Here is a 23,366-nt window from a genome sequence, read left to right as displayed (position 1 = left end):
TAAGCTGTGAGCTGCCAGCTTCTCTAGAAGAATATTATAACAACACAGAAATTTCTAAGGTCACTATTAAATCTTGGAATGCTGTCCTCAACGTAGCAATTTCTCTCTTTTCTTGCAAAACTGTGCTCCCCTACCCTTTCTTATTAATAAACATGATATCCTTCTGTTTGCTTTCCTTTCAGTCTGCACAGCTGTACTCTTCTCTTTCATCAGGAGACAGTCACAATTTTGTTTGTCACACTGAAATATGGATTTTTTTCTTCTTTATTTATGAATAGCACGCTTGGATTTTCCTTATGGAATAGAAATTAAAACAGCACTGACATTTAGAATGTAAAGGAATTACTTCAGCTGATTATAGTTGTGTTAAAATGAGTCACGCACTTTTGGTCCAAACTTCCTGACATACACATCCATATATATTAATCACTATGACGTCATTGAAGAACTATTTTTACCTTGGTAATAAAAGCTGAATGCATTTGTCAACTTTTCAAATTATGCTTAATCCAGTGAACATACAGACAGGTTAGGAAAGACACGTGCTCTCAAATAATAGTAGAGCTTAATTCTACATGACTGAAAATGCTGTGCATGTAATGACATGTAAAATATTTGCAGTTTTGAAATGCAGGTGAAAAACACATTTTAAAAACACAAAATAAATTAGGTTTACCAAGAAGAATTAAACTCACCTGTCAACAAATGCATGGTGTAGTACAAAGATAGGATCATTTGCAGAGCCTTGTACTTGAGACATGGAGCCATTCATGTAGATGTGAAGTGCATTATGTAAACCGCTTTGAGATATGTTTGATATTGCAGTCCGTGGATCAGCAAAGCCTATATATTCAAGAGGAAATCATATGCTGATATGACAATGCGTATAATTCTTTTTCCAGCAAGACTGAAGATCAAAGTACCTACTTTCACTTCATTTACATTCAGCTTTTTAGACAAGGGCTTAGGAAAACATGTAAAGGAGTGCTAATATATTTCAAAGGCATAGCAAAGATGAAATTAGAATAAGCTAAATTAAAACTTCTGCCATGTAGCTAATGCAGCACATCAGCAAATGTACTGCTTAATTGCTTTATATTTTTAAATTTCTTTGGCCATTGTGTCTGGCTCTTAAAAGGCAACGTAATCCATGCAGACATTCATGCATGTACATTTATTCATGTTGAGAAAATTTATTCACTTTATTTTCATTTTCATCTCTATAGTTATAGGTTCCTAAGATAAAACAAGCTATTGTATCTCATCAGATACTGAGTCATTTAATATGGTTTGTCTCTATTTGTCTCTATTGACAGGAGCCAACACAATACAAGCTATAATCTTAACAAAAGGATTTGGTAAATAATCAATAATCTTCCACAGTCAGACTTACAGGATGAAACTCTGTGGATTGCTGTTATTTTGGAGGGCACTTAAAATATGGGCTTTGAGAAGAGGTCACGCAGACCAACCCCCAGATAAGAAATACTGGAAGATGAGTCTCTACATCAGTTTTTATTTTGGTAGCCTGTCCATACCTCAGCTCTGATGTTGGTAGCTCTTCTCAGCATCCTGAGAGCCAAGCTTCCTCCCTACTTGTAAGGACTCCTAATAAAAGCCAACTCAACCATGTGGTACTTCTCTGGGATTTTCCAGGAGAATACAAGCAGAAACCTATGTTGTCCCCCCAATCTATTTCTTAACCTGAGGCTAGTCCTACTATTTAACCCACGCTACAAAACCTCTCTGTTCTCTCTCTTTGATTTCGTTCCTGAAGATGTCTTTTTTTCCCAATTTCTGTAAGCTGTATGACAAGGAAGCATAGTGGAGACATATTAAAACATCTTAACAAATTAATAATCAAATAAAAAGGGTTGTGAACAATATGCTTTTTGTCCTGATCCTCAGTATTTTCCCAATATTGTTGCAGTTTATCAAGTCTGCAAGGTGGGGAAAGGAAAGATCTTAGCTCTTCTCTTTGGGAAATGCCTCACACGCTTTCAACACTTGCTTTAATTACTTATTTGGAACAAGAATTACCATTTGAATGAGGATCAGCAATATACTTTTGAAGTGAATCTCCCAATAGTCCTTCTGTTTCATGCTGTGACTCACATCACAATGCAAGTTCTGACTTTCCAACCTGGATTCTTTTTGGAGGAAATCTAAAATGTGCCAACCACCAGTGGGTGTTCAGTCCATGGGACTCAACTAGAGCTAGTCTGAAAGAACCCCTTCCCTGTCAAAACCCTCATATATAACATGGAAACCGGGTCCTCAGTACCAACTGTTTTGCTCTTTGAATTTGCTCCTCTTTGAGTCACACGAACTATTAATTGAGACATGGCTAGAGATGCCTTATGAGTAGAGTGAACTTGGAAACTGTGTTTTATACCCCATTGGGACTCTGATCTGTGTGAAATGATTGCATCTCTTTGTGACTCTAAATTCCCTCATAGGGCTTTGCCTTGTCTGTTAACCTCTTCAAACAAGGGAAAACTTCCGGCATAAAAACATTGATAATTATAATAAGGATCAAACCATAGCTGTGGCACCTAGGAACCAATATACCATAATAACCATCCATCTTTCTCATTGTAATAGTATCACAAAGATTTTGAGAAATTCAAGGGAAGTCAGAGGAGAAAACATAATCAGGACGGCTGGAGGAGGTAGAGTTGGCTTATGATGAAAATTGTAAGGGGTGGAGTGAGTCTGGATTTAGGAGAGAAGGAGGAACATGTTGACACCTATAGTTAACTGCAGGTTTTAAGTACATCAGACGTGGACCAGGATTATTGAAGACACTGCATGGTGACATAAACAGCAACGGGCAGAAGTTCTCAAAGGTAAAATCTTGCCCACAGAAATTTACCAGATGGTGAATGCTGTGTTACCCAGATTTCACTCAGGGGAAACAGCAGAAGAAAATATTACCAAATGTGCTATGAAGAACGATGTACATTGACAGCCTGGCCAGAACTCACAGGAACCGATGGCAACAGTTTTGGCCTTCTTTGCTGATGGCCACAGCGGGTGATCATTGGGATCAGTTGATGTAGCAATACTAAGAAATTTCTGTGAATATTAACTGAAAATGATCTATCTGTATATCATTCTGAAGCAACACTTCCACTTCTATTCAGCTGCATTATAAGTGTGTTTAAGGGAAGATAGACTTTATGCAGAGTTTAGGCAGAAGGCTTGATGTTTTATATCGGACTTGGGATAGTTCTTAAAATTTCTTAATGCGTTGCAAACACTTGATCTAATAGTTCATAAAAAAATATACAGAATACCTACTTTGGCTCTGCACAACTTTTCATGGAACATCTGCACATGAGCAATTTATCTTAATAATCAAAAGCTCTGTAACTGGGAGAGCTTTAGCAACCTCACCCTCCAGCTCCCAGTTAATTGGGGTACATTCTGTCAGTGTCAAAATTGACATCATGTTTAACCATGCACGTAAGAAGTTTTAATATCTGATTTCTCGTTATGAAAACTCCATCTAAATTGTAAAGTTAGCAGGAATAAAACCACAATGTGGTGTCATTTTATTTTATTAGCCTGGGTCTTACTCTTTTCTTTCAGACTTTTTAAAAGGCTTCAGGACAATCAGCTATTCAGGATGACATACTATGAAATGGGGTAGAGCCAATTAAAAAGAATGAGAATAAAAACATGAGAATTTTTTTCAGTGTACAGGAAACCTCACTGCCGTGGCTGCAGTAAAATCACCTCTACAGAAAATGTGAGGCTACAGATCTACAAGTGCAGTGAGCTGAAATGAGAACTCCCTGCCTCTAGATAGGGGAACTCCGCTTTCCCCACCTGCCTCACCCCGTGCTGTCCCTTCCCATGCGTTAACTGCAGCTCTTGTCAGTCCTTCTTTCAACTGATTAACTCACTAATCTGGCAGAAAACTACCCTGGAGTTTGAGATCTGTTTTTTTCCAGGCTACTGAGATACAGTATCTCATGTAAGATTATAATGAGAACCAGTGTTGGTAACAAAAAAGGAGGGAGAGCAACTGACTGGTGGATGGAGGAGATTGCATAGAGAAGCAGGGCTGTCCCCAGTGAGCTGTTAAAATCATCTGGCCAGTATAGGAAGCTGTAGCATTCAGACATCCTTTTAAACCCTTGTTTAATTATGGTGCATTAGAAATAGCCATTAAGGTATACATCACTGAAGTGAATGGAATTTTTACCAGTGATTTCAATGAGAGAAAAATCACATTTTTACGAGATCATAAACCTGATTCTGCTCCTTCTGATAACACCGTAAATCAGCAACAGTGATTCAGTGGATTTGCAGTAGCTTCACTGGATCCAGGCCAAATTAAAGCAGATGGGGATTTAGCCCAAAGTTTATTACAGAAGGAGCTAAAGATGCCACTCAAAATTAAGACTGCTTGACAGTTTTTAGGATGATATATACGTGGTTCTCATTGAACATGCAGTTGGGTCAGGTGTATGTCTTTTAATACAGTATTTAATTATATTAACTGCAGATTTTACAACTTAATAACGGAGACCACAGAAGTCCATGTACAATCAGTCAAGTGCAAAGCTTTATATATTTAAAGCAGGTAGTGTTTTCCCCAGTTGCTCATTTGCCACTGACGGAAGCACTGTAAGTACTCTTAGCAGAGGGTATACAGAGCTCAGAGAGCATTAGCAGTGTTCAGTGCTATAGGAATGGAGGAACCATTCCAACAATCCTATCTCCTCTGATTACCTTAGTGGACCGCTTAATATCCGTGGCATCCCTAACATCACCGAGCTATTCATAACAGTTTTGCACGTGTTTTTTTTAACTGCAAAAGTGTTTTTCTTACAAAATAGATTTAAGTTTTGTATGAATTTCTAGGCCAGCGATTAGGATAGCAGGGACTTTAAAGGTCAAATTGGCCTTTTTATGTTGCATGTTGAGGGGATCGAGTGCACCCTGGGGGGATCAAGTGCACCTTCAGTAAGTTTGCAGATGACACCAAGTTGGGCGGCAGTGTTGATCTGCTTGAGGCTCTACAGAGGCTGGATCGATGGGCTGAGGTCAATTGTATGAGATCCAACAAGGCCAAGTGCTGGGTCCTGCACTTTGGCCACAACAACCCCATGCAGCGCTCCAGGCTTGGGGAAGAGTGGCTGGAAAACTGCCCAGAGGAAAAGGACCTGGGGGTGCTGGTTGACAGCCGGCTGAACATGAGCTGGCAGTGGTCCCAGGTGGCCAAGAAGGCCAATGGTATCCTGGCCTGTATCAGAACTAGTGTGGCCAGCAGGAGTAGGGAGGTGATCGTGCCCCTGTACTCGGCCCTGGTGAGGCTGCACCTCAAATCCTGTGTTCAGTTTTGGGCCCCTCACTACAAGAAGCACATGGAGGTGCTGGAGGGTGTCCAGAGAAGGGCAACGAAGCTGGTGAAGGGTCTGGAGCACAAGTCTTCTGAGGAGCGGCTGAGGGAACTGTGGTTGTTTAGCCTGGAGAAGAGGAGGCTGAGGGGAGACCTCATCGCGCTCTACAACTCCCTGAAAGGAGGTTGTAGCGAGGTGGGGGTTGGTCTCTTCTGCCAAGTAACAAGCGATAGGACGAGAGGAAATGGCCTCAAGTTGCGCCAAGGGAGGTTTAGATTGGACATTAGGAAAAATTTCTTCCCCAAAAGGGTTGTCAAGCATTGGAAGAGGCTGCCCAGGGAAGTGGTGGAGTCACCACCCCTGGAAGTATTTAAAAGACGTGTAGATGTGGTGCTTAGGGACATCATCTAGTGGGGGACTTGGCAATGTTGGGTTTATGATTGGACTCGATGATCTCAAGGATCATTTGTATGTCTGAGTCCAACTGGCTGATGTACTTAGTCCCACTCTCCCTGAGGATGATTTTTTCTTTGGTAAGGATTTCACATTTTAGAGTAGTTCAAGTCAGATAGATGCATTTACTTTAAAATAGGAAGGAAGATATAGATATAAGAACTTTAAGGCCATGTCCTTGCTGGTCTTTGAAGTTAGTGATGTTCTTCTGGCTTATGTTAGTGGAATTTTTCTGCCATTGGCAATCTCACAGGAAATTTTTCAGGGTTAAATCTTACATATTTTCTCAAGCAATGTTATTACTGTAATCTCTCTAGAGTGAGGTAGCTGCAATATGTGCAGAATTTGGCCTAGGGGGGCTGTAGTAAATGAAAGTTTGTGATTATCTAATTTAGACCATGTCACCAACTACTTTTTTTCTTAAAACGACTCTTGTAGAGCTTCACTGTGGTCTGGGCTGAACAGTCTTTCTAGTTCTCTGGTAATGATCTTCTGCATCTTGACAGATGGGTGTGCAGCATAAATTTACCCAGAGGTTGAGAGTTTGAGCTGGTTGAGGAATGTTGGCTGTAGGCTAAAACTTTTTTAATTAGAAGTTTTCTGTTGGCAAACTTCATTTTGAGAAACCATTTTTCATTAGCTATATGGATTGCAGTGAAAATACTGAGAAAAGTTTTCCAGATTTCTGAGAGATTTCTCAGAAAAAAAGGAAAATATCCTATTAAAATGAAATTACATTTTGAAGTGTTTGATGTCTTATTCCATTATTTCATGACAGAACAGCAGTAACGATACATAATTGTGACAGACAGTGGAATGCTATGACATGGCTTGACTTGATACCAGGTGTCATGAGTTGATTCATGAATAATGAGAGAGATATAGAGTTTTAGAAATTTCTTGTTTAAATTTTTTTTTTTTTCACTTTCTGCAAAACTTAGAAGGCATTGATTTTCATTTGAAGTTGCCATGAATAAAATAATTTCAAATGTAGAATTTGCTCATAAAGAAAAAGAAATTCTAAGTTTTTCAACCATCTCTTATTCTTAGGAGGTAGCATTCAAGGTGTCACACCAGAACTGAACTGCACAAAGAAGAAACCGAACTATTTCATTTGCAGTCAGCTAATCCATTTCTGATCCCACCTGCTGCTTATAAACTAGACTGATTTTCTGTTCTCTTCTTGTATCCATGAAGTGTCCAATGAAGTCAACAACTGTTTCCCAGTTAGGGCCATGATTCAACAAATCCTATTTAAAATAATTGCTTCCACTTCAAGGGGCAACATGCAAACTGCTTTTAACATATTTTTCAGTCAAAGCAGAAACTGGCTTGTCCTAGGGTGAGAGGGCAACCCACGTGCTCAGCCTTAGGGGGGTGCTGGTTTACCATATAATATTGACCGTTGCTGTGAATGGCTGTTGTGGTTACTCTTCAGTGACATAATTTCTGTCTCTGTAGCAGCATTTTCTGTTAGTCAAACACAGATTCAGCCTGCATTGTTGGCATCTGCTCATAATGATGCTGATACCTATCCCTTTGAAGTGTAAAAATGTCTTGTCTTTGTTCCAGTGCACTCAAGCATGGAAGAGCATAAAATTTTGCCCGTAAGTGGTTCTTCTACATGATCAGTTCTTTTAAGTGATCACAGGTGTTTTCCATTACAGAACTAAAACAGAGGAGTAAATCTTACAATGGTGTAAATCAGGAGACACTCAATTACAGTCGCTGGCTTGGTTCTGGTCATCTTTTGTAAATCTAGAGTAACTCCAGTAAAGTCAATGGACTTACTTTGGATTTACTTTGGATCTAAAAGAGATTAGAATTTGACCTTAGGTGTATTGGCACAAACTTGTATAAACAAGCAAAGAAGGATTGAGAAGCTTTTTGCTTAGAAAAAGAAGAAAATATTAGGAACTATAGAGTGTTAGCAGGTTTGTAAGAATGCCGTCATGCAGAAGTGGGCACTGACACAATAAACGCAAGCTGGCAATTTAAGCTTGGCATCTCTACACTACAAAAAACTAAGCAGGCCATGTGTAAGAAAGAAGCTAACACAATATGTTTTTTTCTGGCAGTAAAACTAGTTTAAAATCTTTCCACCATCTTTTTCAACATTAACCATGTATTCTTGGCTTCACATTGCAGTTCACTATCTTGTTAGGTAAATAACTTAGTTGACAGAAACATTTGTGGTCCTGTGGTGTAAAGTTGAGTGATGAAATAATTCAGGTTAAAAAATAAAATATCCTCAAAGAAAAAAAAAAAGAAGAAAGCTATCTCAGAATAACAGTGTCTGATGGAATAAGCTCCATCTCCATAGTAATATAGATAAATGCCTACTGAGCCACATCTGTCTCGCATTCAGACAGACTCATCACCAAAAGAGCCCCTTATCGTGAAGCACTGTGGACACAGTTTCACTCCAGTGATCTCTGGCTCTTTCTTATGGAAAGAAAGGTAACATCACCCTGTTGACCTTTACTCTCTTCCATACCAGCTCTTGGGCACTGTACATCTCTTTTAGCTAAGCTATAAAAGTTAGACAACAATACAGGCTCTGGTAATTGCACTGGGAGTTGGACTATGAGCAAACATGGGCACTTCTTAACGGGATTTCCCCTAGAATAGAGAGGATCTAATGTTAGGTTGTTTTGTTTTTTTCGGTTTCATGTCTACAGAGCTTCTAAGGAGGGGACATTCATTGCCTCAGTCTTATCCTACTGAGCTTTTCCTCACTGTGCTACAGCTTCCCGGGATCCCTCCACATGGATCCTAGGACTTGCAAATGTCCACCTTCACTGCCAGGAGAAAAGGAGCTGCTCAATCTCTTTTCTTCCCTTTTTGAGTCACGTAGAAGGGATCCTATGGATGCTCTGAGAAGGCTACAGTGCTTGTCAGGGAGGGTACATCTGGATGGACTGATAAAACAGGCATGCTCTGCCCCTGCATTGAGCTAACTGGATGCATCCAGAAGCCATGCAGCACTATGACCAAGATAATATATGCTGCTTCTGTAGCTAGCTAAGCTGTATGGCTTCTGAATCATATCTAACTTGCATACATCCTCAAGAACATGTAGTTTTTTCCCCAGTCTATTGGAAGAACTACTTAAATCACATGAAATCCATTAGCACCTATTGGTGGCAACCACAACATGCCTCATGTGGCATTTGGAAAGCTCCAAATGACCACAGTGGTGAGCTGGATCTTCATAACCTCAGTTAGAAGAAAGGTGAACACTCTTCAGATTTTGAAGGGTTGTTACACAGAACAAAAAAAACCAGTTGGAGGAAAATTTGATCCAGAATAGCTCTTTTCAGATGCAGTGACATTGCCATTATTCAGATTAAAGCATGACCCTTTTCAAGTGTGATTGGCAGATGACACTGATATTAACAGAGACTAGCCATGACTGTGCTTGCTAGCCATGAAATTAATGTGACAAAGAGAGAGCAGTACAGAAAGGGTTTGATAGATTAATCAGACAAAACACTGATTCTGATTTTAGAGTTAAAATAACGTCTTCCTGGCTCTTTGGGAACTGTAGGTGCTGTCCTGATCATTGTGCAATTCTGTTGAACATCTATGTTATTACCTTTTTTTTTCAAATAGCTACTGTTATTTTCAATAGGAAAATGTACCCATTTGTATCAAAGGGGTATACTTGATCTATGACTCTGTTTAGCTGTCAGTTTAGACTTAGCATTGAAAAAAAAGCAGGTTTTGCCCTTTTTCTGCAAGTACGCACGAATTATTGTTATTTAATGAGCAGTCATGATACTGAAATTTAGGCTTTGTAAGTGAGTGCTCTGTTTTGACTCTGCCTTCTCAGTAAACCCATATGTGGTTCCGCATAACTTCCACAGACTGTGCCTTTGCTTTTGTTTACAATGTAGACCCTCATTATTTCACAACTTATTTATTTAATTCCCTTTTCTCTACTCCTCCTATTCCACCCTTTGCACCTATTCACATACTTCATGGAGAAAAATGTGAGCAAACCTCTACTCAATTATGTCACCTTTTTATTTCCCGAACTTCATGTGGTTCCCTTTCTCAAAGGTAGAAAACACAGCTATGTCCAGAGCTGGAGTTAATTAATGTCTGGATTCTCTGTTGGTTTCAGCAGACAAATTCCACATTTTTGACTGTTTTTAGAGTAGAAACTGGTTCACTTTTTTTTCCCAAGAAAGCTTTATGACATTCCACACTGCATTAAGAGTAATACTGAATGTATTAAAAGCTTTGTTTTTTTATTCTTACACCAACTCCTATATTGCACTGTTTTAGCCCTTGCACAGTTCCTTGCAAGCAAAAATCTCTCAGATAGATAATATTTGATTCGGCTGATATATGATACTGTAGCAATATTTATTGATAAATATGTAATGTGCTATCCTTGTTTATAGCAATTTAGCAAGATTCAAAAGAGATTGGGTAGACAGATAATTAAGAATAACTATTCCTTTAGCAAAGAACCCTTGTTTACTAGCAAATTAGGAACATTCAAAACAGGTTGGATAGTTAGAAAATTAAGATAAATAACTAAATTCTTTTGGAAATGATACTAAGGGTCATTTTTGAGGTATAACTTAATCCCTAATCCTTAGAGTTTGGGCAGAAGTCTGCTATGGAGTTCACTGCAGCAGGATGTATACATAACACGCCAACTGGCAGCATCCTCTTTCACCTTTGTTGTCCAGCCTGGCCTCTGGAAGACAGTGGATTCCAGCGCAAACCTGTAACCCACATGGACATGGTTATGATCATGTGTTAGTAGATTATTAGATGATCTCCTTTTATGCAGTGCTACATTTCTTTGCTGTGCCTGGTGGTGACTATAGCAGGAGATAATATCTCCTAACAGATGGATTTAGGGTCTGATCTAGTCTATAGTTTCTATTTTCTTATCAAAGGCCTTTAACATAGTTCTTTCTGTATGTTGCTATTCCAGGAGAAAGCATAACTTTTTCTTTCTTTTTTCTTTTTCTTTTTGAGTAGTGTTTCATGGAATGAGATCAAATTGCCCAGAGTTTAAAGACTCTAACCCCAGAGAGAATCAGTTTACAGATGGAAATGGCATAATAGAATAAAACATGTTACCTTCCAAAGTGTTTCGGAAACTGTAATTGGCCATTTTATCCATGGGTCCAGATTCATACTGAGTCAGTGATAGGCAAAATTCAACTTCAGCTGAGGATGGGAGCCTTGGGGTCCTTGATTTATCATTGTTCCCAGGATTTCGCAGTATAGGCCCCTCACTTGAGGCATTGCATAAAGCCTGTTGGCTGTTGTACTCTTCAGACCGAGTACAAATTACCTGTATAAAACACTTTCTATTAGCAGAGTTGCAATTGTAAAAAATAAAAGCAAACAAAAGAGATGATACTTTGATTTTTTTTTAAAGGAGCAAAGAAAATGTACAATGTAATTAGTTTGTTGCAAAAATACATATTAATATTTAGATTTTCTATGTATGATTTTAATATATGCTGGGTTATTTCGTAGAAGACACCCCTCTACTACAGTGCACATTTTGAAACAATACACTAGTCTGTATCTGAAACTACCCACGTGGACTAAGGCATCAATTCTCATTTATGGCCTTGAGAACTCACTGAGGTTAAATTCAGTGTTACCTACCAATGCAGCAGGACACAGAGTTAAATCTGCTGCTGCAGTTGCTAAATGGAGGCTTTTTGGCTTCAGCAAACTACTGAACAAAGCCACAATTGCAGATTTTTCTCCCCACATATTAAGAGGGGGAATTGTTGACTTGGGATACAAAAAAAAAAAAAACTTTTATTCTGAAAATATCTGTCTGTGCTTTGTTAGACTAAATGGTCACTTAGTTTCACTATGTCTTGATGATGCGATATGTACAAAATGGGAAAAGATGCTGCTCTACTTCAGAGGAATGTTGTGGGGATGAACATACATCACCAGCTGAGATACCATAGTGATGGGTATTGGGAAAGGGATCTTAAAGAGAGAGATGCATACAGATATTAAATACTATCAGAATGCAGCATCCTTTATCATGTTCTGGGTTCACTGGTAAAGTCCAGTTACCATGGCATAACAAGTCATTATTTGTCAGATGATCTGTGGAATCTGCCAGTCGGATTTGAGGCTCCTGGAAGAGCAAAGTAGTTCAATGTAACTTCAAATGATAGTCAGCTGGCTGAGTCAAATTCCTGCACATTTGCCGTGGGTTAAAAGTGCCCACACAGACTGTCAGTGTCACTAAGGTGCTGCTCAATATCTTTTTAAGCCACAATAACTTATTTGTTACCAAAGGGCATGGGTCCTCTGATGACCATGAGCTTTTATAGTAGCTCTCACTGCATCCCCTCCTTGGCCAGTGATTGGAATGAGAAGGAGGATTTTTTTCATGTTCTGGTACAATAAACCTACAGAGAGTTAGTACAGGTACTAACTCATATTTCTACTTTATATTCAGGAACTTGCCTGACATGGAGTCAGGATGGAGGCTGGAGAAAAATATGATGACACAAAATGACAAGCGGAAGATCAGACTACAGGGTTTGGTGGGTGTGCATAGCAGTACAGCTGACGGGTCTATGAAACAGAATAACAGTGGCTCAAAACTCCCAGAAGTTGTTTTGTATCCCTTCCAGGTGAGGCTGAGGCTCTGAACCAAAACTGCTGTCTATTGTTTTGCTTTTTTTCTGAAAAACCCACCAAAACAAATAAAACTCCAAACCACCAGAGATCCTGTCAAAATATAGGACTCTGTGGTTAGCAGGTAATCAATGTGGTTAATGAGAACTTTGTGTGGAGAAAGAACAGGCCTCATTATTGAGTGAGACATCATAGGGGAGAAAACACATAACACTAAAACCTCCAGACTTCTTTCATCCTGGAGGCATACTTATATTTCACGGACCAAAACAATGAACGAGAAGGTGAGTGAAAGCAGTCATATCTGCTGTGAATGGGATGGAAGAACATGAGATTCTCTGTTAGTGAAGGAAGTGAGTGGGAGATTCATTTCACCAGCACAAATTGGTGTACAAACTGTCAGACTGAAGCAACACTTTAGGACGACCTCTGCAGTCAGCAGAGAGAGGCATCTCCAGAGCATGATTCAGCCCTCCTAAGCCAGATGTCTCGTAGGTGAGATGTACTTACCTCTAGGGGTGCCTAACTCTCTCCATTGACTAAGTCAATGAAATAAAATGTGTAAAAAATCAATGCAGAGACTGTCTCTGGACTGCAGTTAGCAAGGGGAGAAAAATTAAGAGTGTTCAACTTAATGCTCTGCTTCTGCATTAGGATGGGATGAATCACACCCTGGAGGCAGGGACGTGCCTCTGAAGTGACTACAGATAGAGCCAAAGGCAAGTTGCTTTACTGCCTAGCTAACTTTTGAAAGAGTGGAAGGAGATGAGATGAATCCTTTTCTAAGTGATTTGACCACAAATTCACAGAAAATGTATGACAGAGCTGCTGATATAACCTAGATTTCTTAAGAATCTGGAGTTCTTAATGGTAAGTTTCCTATGAATATGAATCTCATGAATAAATTATTCTCTTTTTTTTTTTTGAGGAGATAAGAAAACTTATCAGAGAGGTTTATCCTTAGAGACTGCTCTAGTAGCTGAAATCGGCCCTAGTCTGTTAAAACCACTAAGGTGCCCTTGGAGACCATAGGTAGTCGTCCAGCAGAGAGTGTCATGTGCACATTGCCCCCAGAAGCTCACCAAGTGGGTGAGGACTGTGCCTCTAAGAGGGACTGGGGTCAGGACTGTGCCGCTAAGAAGTCTTTTAAGAATCCCCAGCGAGAAGGGAGAGCAAGCGACAGGGAGAGACCTACAGTTATAAACATAAAGCGTAGCTACGGTGCTGTTTTTATGATTGTTTTGTGTTACTGAGAGAGTTTATTCCCATTAGAAGGAAAACAGAGGGATGATTCAGGCTGAGGGAGATGCTCTAGTAATTTGTTTATAAAAATGCACAGTCCTTTGTCCCTAGAAGTGCATTAGGGAAGAAGGCAAGTGTGTCTTGACTGGTGGAGCTCAACCCATTTCCCAGTTGGCACTTGGCTCAGAAACTACATACCTTTGGATTTTCTGTTCAGCTCTGTTTCATATGGACTTTATCTTCTTCTGGCTTCTCTGCCCTTCCATCTCCTATCTTTTCATCCTCTCCCCACTGCCTTGGGGATATATCCCTGTTGGATCCTAAAAAGGAACCACATGCTGCCTTCAAGACTGGCTTTTCAGATATTCAGACAGGGAATCTTCAAGCATGAGCTCAAATATATCTAAACAAAGGAACATTTCCCCTTTGTTCTGTTTACCCATTTCAGTGGGATTTAATGCAACTGTTAATGTTATAAGGCTTATAAATGCTAATTTTTTTTTTCCCATTTATGTCTCATTGTAGCCTTCATTAACTGTCTGACTAACCGAATTCATCTTAAACAGAAGTCAGATGCTATAAGGCATCTGATAACTCATGGTCAAGAAATGCCAACATAAGGGCAGGAATGAAAATGCTTATCTGTGGCCTTCTGCTATTTGTTCTGAACTAAAAATTAAACTTTGGCCATAAAATTCCAGAAATGTGTAACTTAGGTAATATAAATTATGGGTCTATCCTGAAACTATCTTTGCTGTTTTATCAATCATGTGATGTATAAGTGGTAATAGAACATAGGTCAGTTAAAAGGTCCTTTCTGGATGTAATCTGCATAAAGCACACACAAAATGCCTTCCCTTCATTCAGCAGCCGGACTTTCTACTAGAAACATGCTGTTTTAACCCACGATTTTTTATTCCCTTTCAGAACAACTCTGAGCAAATTTCTCAGTTCATGCCGGGCAAAGCTTTATATTCGAACTGCACCCAATGCCTGCTCTCCTGCATGCGTAAACTCACCGGCTGCAGGGAAATTGTTAGGAAGATACTCCAAGGAAAAGCTTATGTAAGTAGTTAGCAGAGCAAATGCCGGTAGATGGCAGTCCAGAATATGCAGCATCGCTCCTGGGTCTTGTAGCACCCAGCAAAAAAATCCCTCCGTGCACTGCAGTTGAGATGTTTAGCGCAGCTCTTTGTATCGTTTCTTCGAAAACAGACTGTAAATGTGTGGAAGTGTTGCTGCTGTCTCGCACCTTTTCACAAACGGGAAGCCCTTTTGTCTTTTAGTTTGCAACTGCTTGCACAGACTAGCCCCTGTGCCTAAATAAAGTGAATTACATTACAGGAGTCTTCAGCAGTGTTCAGTCCTTTGTCTGCTATTTTTCAATTCAAAGCTTTGGGGGTTTTAGTAACAAATTCTTTTTGGTTGCTTAGGACTTATTAGATCTGTGCTCACAGGTCCATGCAATACGGGTAATATATACCTGACCCTTGGAAAAAGGTTATTTTCTACGGTATTGAAATAGCTGCTCACTTACAAAGAGATCTGAGGTTCCTCAGTTTGCTGGGGAAGTACGGCCACTCAAAGGGTTAATCCACACCTCTGCTTCCTTTAGAGCTGGTCCCTTGCTCTGCCTCTCTTCTGAGCCCACCGAGCAGGAGTCTGCCCCCGTCCAGAAACTGTATCAGCATGTTTTCGTAGTGTTATGCTCCAGGTTAATATAGCCTAAAAGAACCACTTCAGACTACAGCCAGAGCAACCACATGACTTGCTTACCTGTGGCGCCCATCCCAGCCCTCCCAAGGATGTGACGTGGGCACTTCCTGGCCCTCCTTGACACATCCCCGTGTCTCCGTTTGTCCTACATGAAGTCTAGACTCTTGAACTGGAGCCTTGGGTCCCATTATGCGGCCAAAAGAGATTTTGCACTGATTCATTGCCTTTCTCTGGCTTTCTCCACTTATTCTCACATCCTTGCTTGGGAACAGGATTAAAGTGCAGCCCTCACACTGGATTTAAAATATTTGGCAATTGCAAAGAGGTTTAATTTTTACTTTTTTGGCTGTATTAGGGCATGGCATAATCCAATCCTAATTAAGCGGCATCCAGAAGCCATTTACTCACCAAACTGAGAAAATACAAGGGAAATCCCCAAATAACCTGCAACAGAACAAACTGTACTTTGGGGACTTGCTTTTATAGGCAGAACTTTAAAAGATGCTATATCTACAGCAGACCAAAAACTTTTTAAGAGACTGTGTATATTTGTATCTGGATCTTCATATACTCCTGAATATTAGCGGGAATGGAAAGGTAAAACAGGCAGAGGACTGAATGAAATGAAGAAAATTTGGAAAGCAAAGCTTTAAGGAAATTCTAAGACACATATCTGTGCAAGGATAAAGTCATTAATTATCTTTCTGACCCTTATAGTGTGTACATTAACTGGAGGACCTGTGAAACTGAAGCTAAGAGGAGATGAGACAAACATGAAGTGACCGCACTGAAACAAAGCCAGGGCCTTCAAGGTATTTTCTCAGCCTTCAGTAAAAGCTGGCTGAGTTTCATCTCTTTGCTCAGAGGCAGCCCAGAACCGGGGGGTAACTTACATCACATTCAGCACCTCAAAATGGTGCTGAGGTGGAGTAGAAAACTCTGTTATCAATTACTGCTGAAATATTCATTAACACTTTCTGGTTTGGCAGACCGTGATTCCCTCCTCTCTGGCTGTCTCCAAGCTGTACCATTAGTGTTGCTGTCTCCATCTCTACCGCAAATTCACAAAGACCCATCTCCCTACAGGTAGGCTTCTTTTTCTGGTGAACTATTAACAAAACTCAGTTTTTATGAAATTCCTTAGCTATTAATTTATACACTTCTGAAGATGTTTATCTTTTACACTACACGACTCCTGAGCAAGCACGGCTGTATACTAGAGAACAGCCAGGCAACCACAGGCCAAACTGCTGTCACCCACTCGTGATCCCGTGGAAGAAGGGGTATTACTCTGAGGATACCCGAGTGGCTGCTCCTGCTGTGCACAGATCCTGATTTCCTCAGGCTGTGGGACTGAGGTGTGGCATGTGGAGACTTACCTCTTTGTAATAGGAAATGTTTCAAATTTATAACCCATGTAAGCATATCATTAGGAGATCAATCTTGATAAACTCTTATTTTACAGTTACTTACTCCGTTTGGGCTGTTGTTTTTTTAATTTACCAGCCTGTAGCTGTCTCCAAAATCTATTAAGTTGCAATAAAAAATAAAGTCATTGTGTTCATGAGATGCTCAGGCATCCACAAGCAGATGGATGTAAGATTTTGGCTGATTTAAGAATCAAGAAGTGTTGGCTTCTGGTGTTTGTATTTTTGAAAATTTCTTGCAGTTTTTAAAGGTGGACATAAAATAGTGCTTCAAAAGATCCTCTCAGACTATTCAGCTAGCAATACAGCTCCCTGATAAACTGTGCTTAGATTTAAATAACTGTGTCTGAATAGCTAAATTTTGTATTTCTTATGAAGTCATATTTTCAGGTAATGGATCTAAAGTACTGTCATTATTAGTTCAGGAGCATTATATCCATTTTTTATTTGTGTAACTTGTTTCCCTTTTGTAGCAGCTTTGCATTTGTGTAAGTGGTTCTGCAGGGTGATACAGAATGAAGTGCTAAGGGAAACTCTCGGTGCTTGCAACAAAGAATTGGCTGCAGGCTGACACCAGCACATCTGAGAGCAGACAGCTCTCCACGTTATGCAATTACTTCTCTCAAGTCACTCTTCTTTCAGGAGAGACAAAATGCAGGGAGTTAAAGTTGGTGGTATAGCCTGCTTGCCACAATAGCAAACCTAAAACAGCACTTACATTCTGCTGCTTTATTTTCTTCATCGTCTGTCTAGCACACTGTGGGGATCCCCAAACTCTGATGTTAACTGCCAGCAGAAAGACTCTGCTTTTATTTGCAGAAGGCTTTTTATGCATTTGTAACTTCACTGACTTCAGTTATTTCTCCAAATTAGTTCTGGTGCAGAGGAGAGTAGAATTTCACCTACTATTATTTAAGTGAGACATAATAGTTATTTCTTTAGCAAATCCATTATCTTGAATAATAATAGAAATGGGCACTAAACCAAAAAACTCTCAAAATGTCATGGAAGATCTCCATTTCCCACATAGCTTTCCGTTAAGTCGGCAGGGAATTGCAAAATCTGGTAAAGCATTAGTAGCTGTCATGCAGTCCTAATTCTGAATGCAACACTTGAATAATCAGAAACAAGTAACTGAAAACTTGAGAAAATCCTTCCCACCTACCCTAAAACATAAGCCAAGCAAACAAATAAAAACACTAAAGATTCCTGATAGTCCTGGTAAAAACAGAGGCAGAAATCAGAAGTTTCACTTAGATGATAAACATGAGAAAAATGTGGACATATAATTCACTTAGCTAAGAGGTAACAGCAGCATGTTGAAGAAAAAGTAAGGCGAAAGCAAGAATTTCAGCATGTATTCATGGGTATCCATGTTGCCATGGCAACTTCTCAATGGAATAAAGTATTTTCTCCTTTCTTTAGGGTTTAAAAAAAGTGAGAGATGCTGTTCTGCAAATAGGCACTTTACCTTTTTTTTTCAATAAATCTATAACTATTTCCTAACATAGCAGGCATTGCTTTGTTATGCTTTGGAAAGAGACTTAAAAATCCAAAACGGACACCATATTATAGATGTGTTATTCAAAAGGTTTCTCTTGCCCTCTTTTTATTTTGAATGCTTATTAAAAGCCTAAATTCCTTCACATTTCTGGATCCTCCTCTTTTTTTTTTTTTCTCTTGCTGTTTAGCTACAGAGCTTGGATAATCAGCGTATTCTGCAGCTACGGCTGTTTTCCAGTTCAAGCTAAGGTTATTTTTGCTGCCTTTTGGTTTTCTGGAGTGAGATTCTGATCTCTTGAAGGAACTGCATTGACTAAGTTATTCCATCATAAGCAATTGTTTAAATTTGGATTCAAAGCTAATACAGAAATATCAGTTTGTGTTGCATCTTCACCCCAAACTCACTGACTGAAAATGCAGATCTGTTCAATCTCTTTCACTCCTTCTCTAGATAAGACAGCAGAGATATACACAGATATAAGACATTAAAGGGGAATAATACCCTTTCAAGGTAAAGTTATTGTAGCCCTGTTTTGGAAATTTTGACAAAATTGTAGCATTTCCAGAAGTGGCTGAAAAATATAAGTGATAAGCACCCATTTTCACAAATTACTTGGAAAACTTCAGCAAAGGACTTAGGTGCTCTTACATATATACACGTATACTGAATATGTTCTAAACACAGCACAATTTGTATTGTTGCACCTATTAAAGTTATACAAAAATACCTGTTAAAGCAACTTGTTTCATAAAAAACTGTCTTTATTTTCAGAATATATTTGTGGAAACTGACCTTAAATTAGAAGTTATAAATCTGTTTCTTAAATATACTCATTACTACTCATAAATTTTCTGGGTACTTATTACCAGGATGGAAAAATTCTAACACTCTGGATATGATTAGTATTACCTTTGAAAAAATGAGCTAAACATAAATATCTGACCCTTCCAGGTCTTTTAGAAAATTCTGCTAGCAACTTGCTGATTCCTTTATACTACCTGCCTCCTACTACCTTGGTTATCTCATCCAATATATTGTATTGATAGCTCCACTTGACACATGTAACCAGTGCAATTCTAGTTTCATTTAATCCACTTTAACACCTGTTCCATTTTCACATAACTCTTTATTCAGCTCAGTGCAGAACAGCATCAGATCCACTTCATTCTGGTGATGCAATCTAATTAAGTTAGGAGAGTTCATCTAGATTCATACTGCTAGAAATGAGCAGAATCTTGAAAAATGGGATGAAAATACATGTTTGTAGCTATATCTACTTTATGGCTATGCCTACACTGGTAAATTAAATGTGGCCAGAAACTCTGCTGGGCAGTGAGGCCAAATGGCATGAGATAATCCATGTCTGTGACAGTTAGCCTCCCAAACAGGGTGGCTATATGCAAACATCCTCCTGGAAATGGTCCCTGAAAAGTACCTTTTTGGGGGAGAACCGGTCAATACATACAAAACATATGGCAGAAAATGTCCTATAATAGGTTTGTTACAGTATATGGAAATGTTTGAATTTACAGGTATATACACAGCATATATTGTCTAGAGGACACAAATCAAGGCTAAATACAGTATAACCCGCCCAGTTAGTTGCTGTTTTGTAATGCCAAAATATCAGAGAACTGCTTGTATCTCTTTCACTTTCCATTAAATCACTAAAACTGCCCAACCTTCATGTGGGCTGTTGCTACAGAAATAAATAGAACAAAGATAGATTTACACCAACATAATCATAGACTTCAGCACCAGAAAGGACTGTTGCTATTGTCATGATGGAGTGTGTCTATGGAAGCCAATAGACCTTTTTACTGTATTTTAGGCGATGTGGCAGTAATAAGCAAGAGACAAAAAAAGAGTTCTAGAAGCTCTCAGTGTCAGAACAGCACAGTATAGTTCAGCTATATGAGACCATATATAAATTTACCTTGGTTTAATTTGCAGTGCCTTTAAGTAGCAGGAATAACTATTGAGTTACGTAATTAAGCAGCCTAAATCCTACACTCAGAGAGAGAAGAGACAAAGAGACAAATTAACAGCTCTAAATGAAGTTTAAGTCCACATAAAATCTGATTTGCACTCTGGTAGTGCCTACTTTCTCTCCAGGAACATCTAAGGGAATGCAGCATGGCTAAGCTCCCAGCTTGCGCACCTCACTTAAGTGCCTAGAGTCAGGTAGGATAATTCTGGGACAATCAGCCTTTCCCTTCCCCTACCCCTTGGCCTGTCCTCACCTGCCACGAGGAGAAAAATGACGCTGGGCTGAGTAAATTAGGGTTGGTGGGATGTCTGCCACCCATGTATTCATCAGTGCAGACCACACAGTCCTCTGCATCTCGCCAGTCCCAGTAGGGGATGGTGAAGTTCTCATCACCTGTTATCTTCTGGATCTCACGTTCCCACATCAGCAGAAAGACCCGATGCCAAGGCAGAAAACCAGGGGCTTCATGGGCAAAATCAATGTCCCGCCACACATTGGACCCACCTAAGAGTGTGTCTCGAGAGGCATAATAATGCATCCACACAAAGACATCATACACGTTGGTGTTTGTGAACATAGGGTTGGAGCCATTGTTCATCTGAGTATACGTGCCAGTAGCAATAACATAGTCCTGGCTAGGGGTGTTCTTTGCCAAGTTAAGGTAGGCAAGAAACTTGTCCTTCTCACTGGTGGTGAGCTGAAAGATGTTTCTTCTTGTTCTCAGTTGCCTTTCAGTGCAGTTGAGTCCTGAGAAACCAAACTTGCACTCCCCACAGTTGAATCCCATGAAGTTGCCTTCGCATTTACACGTCCGGTTGTAAAATACAGAGGGCCAGTCCTCCCTGTCATCCACTCCTGAGAAAGGGAACTGTGGTCCCAGCGGAGCCTGAGAGAGAAGGATGTTCTGGCAGGACCCTCTGCGGGAAAGCTCCCCACAAGGGGACCCGTCTCCATCCCAGGGGGGACAGCACTCCTTCGTCAGCAAGCTCTCTGTGTTTGCACAGGCTCTGGGGAACTGCCCGGTGGACGGCTCAAGGATGACTAGCAGAAAACCCATGGCAAACAGCGACATCCTCACAGAGCAGCAGGAGAGCATCAGCGTTACGCTTCAGTGCATGGAGTGCTCTCTCTGACCCCTCCAAAGCCCTGGGTGTGAAAGAAATTCCTCTCCTCCACCAGGAATGCTTCACTGCTGACTTCTGCGACAGTGCACCCTCCAATGTCCTTCCCCATTCCTACCCTGGATGCATTTACACACAAAATACACTTCAGGGTTAATCTGATTATCACATGTTCTGGGTGAAAGCCAAGTGACTTCTTTCCCCACCCCCTCCAGGTTTCCAAATACAGGCATTTATTATAAACTTTCATCTTCTGTCTAGCACATGATTGCTTTCCTCTGGCAATTGGAGAGGAAGTAAATTAAAATTTGGACAGAGAAACAATTGTCGGCTCTTCAAATTCCTTGTTTGATTATATGCTTTAGAGTAAACGGTTGTTTAAAAAAAAAGACTCAGAAGAATCTGATCAGTTAAATAAGCACAGTGAACCTAAAAATTAGAAAATAAACAAACTGGGGATAAGCTATCTATTTTTTTAAGAGGAAGCAAACATAAAATGTGGTCAGATTAAGTGTGAACATAGGGCAGAATCAGAATAAATGGTTTGGCTTGGCATTTTTGTATTGCAGTGTAAGCTGCCTTTCCCAGGCCAGCACACAGCAAAGTAACTTCACAAGGGAAGCGATAAACTTTTCAGAAAAAAGTAATTTTTTGTTCCCCTAAAATCCGTAGCGCTTTGACAGTTAATGACATACTGAATTCTGCACCCAAATCTTCTCGCAGTTTTGTGGGGTATACAGGCAATCTGCCGATGGATTTGCAGAAAGCACTTTAAGCAGCTGTCTCTGGACCTGGAAAACAAACCTTGACTCCTGTTTTTCTCCCATCAGGCAGTTTTGCAAACACCGTATCTGTGTTCTTTACTCAATACCTTACTGGGCAGCCTTCAGAACACCCACTTCTTTCTTCTCATACATTAGCCTGATCAGAGCTAACGGAGCTGTATGGGTGGCATTAAAAGTTATACATTCTTTGAAGTTTCCCCTTGAAGCAAATGGACAGCAGTTGTTTTACTGCTGGGCAAATTGCACATGAATTATCCACAGTTTTCTTCAGCTACCATTGTTATTAGCAAGAGTGGTTTTGTTGGTTTTATTTTTTTACTAAAAGCATTGTGAATTATTTCCTTATGCTTAGGGAGAATCCCAGCAGGGCAGGAATAACATATAGGAAAATTAAGTGAGAACTCTGCTGGGAAACGATGCCTTTTGCTGGGATCAGCAGGTCATCACATGACCGTGCTGAGGAGCACGAGGTGCTTTAATCCTGTTGGCTTCTACGCCTCTGGTATTCCAGGAGATTATCCCCGAGTCCCGCTGCCAGGGAGCCTGTGGTGGGGGAGCTTGGAGCAAGAAGGGCTAAGGAAAAGGAGTTGCTTTTTCAAAAAATGTTTCTAACCACAGCCTGATGCTTACTATTGTTTGACTGATTCCCCTGGTTTCCATGCTACGGTTGTAAAACAGATTTCATCACAGAAATGTTACTTGTTTGATTTATTTTATTTTCTCTGTGCCTGGCTGTTTGGGAAACCTTTGCAATTTATTTCGTTTACCGTTCCTCCATAGAGGCTAGTGTAAAACTACTATACGTGAGAAGAGACTCGTCTCTGAAGATAACGATATATATATTTTAATTTTCACAGAAAAACTACAGGGATTGGGAAAGGCTTGAGGTAGAGCCTCAGAGCAAACCACAAAACCCCTCAAATATATATTTAGGCAGATGGTCATACGCACAAATACATTCAATATCCTATTTTTGTATTCAAATGAGATTTTAAGTTCAATGTTAAAAAATAAGAATCCAAGTCGTGACAGTTGTCATGACAAGTTTCTGAAGCAGCTGGTTAACAGAGGAATCCCCTGTGAAACGATATCACTGAGAAACTCTGAATGAGGAATGTGACTGAGG

The 23,366-nt window shown here is 39.9% G+C and overlaps 1 protein-coding gene across 1 annotated transcript; it reads right to left on the bottom strand.

Annotated features, from left to right (window-relative positions):
- Window positions 1-695: 695 nt before the first annotated feature.
- On the bottom strand, window positions 696-21,499 carry TYR (tyrosinase; the record flags this gene model as incomplete). Its single annotated transcript, XM_009583511.1, has 3 exons — window positions 20,588-21,499; window positions 10,914-11,130; window positions 696-843 (listed from the first exon to the last, which is right to left on the bottom strand). Coding segments are annotated over exons 1-3 (1,208 nt in total), but the record flags the coding sequence as incomplete, so codon positions are not given.
- Between the last annotated feature and the right edge of the window lie 1,867 nt (window positions 21,500-23,366).

Source organism: Fulmarus glacialis, unplaced genomic scaffold (assembly GCF_000690835.1).
Source record: "Fulmarus glacialis isolate BGI_N327 unplaced genomic scaffold, ASM69083v1 scaffold47358, whole genome shotgun sequence".
Classification (NCBI taxonomy): Eukaryota; Metazoa; Chordata; class Aves; order Procellariiformes; family Procellariidae; genus Fulmarus; species Fulmarus glacialis.
This window is presented reverse-complemented; position numbering and strand designations above follow the sequence as displayed.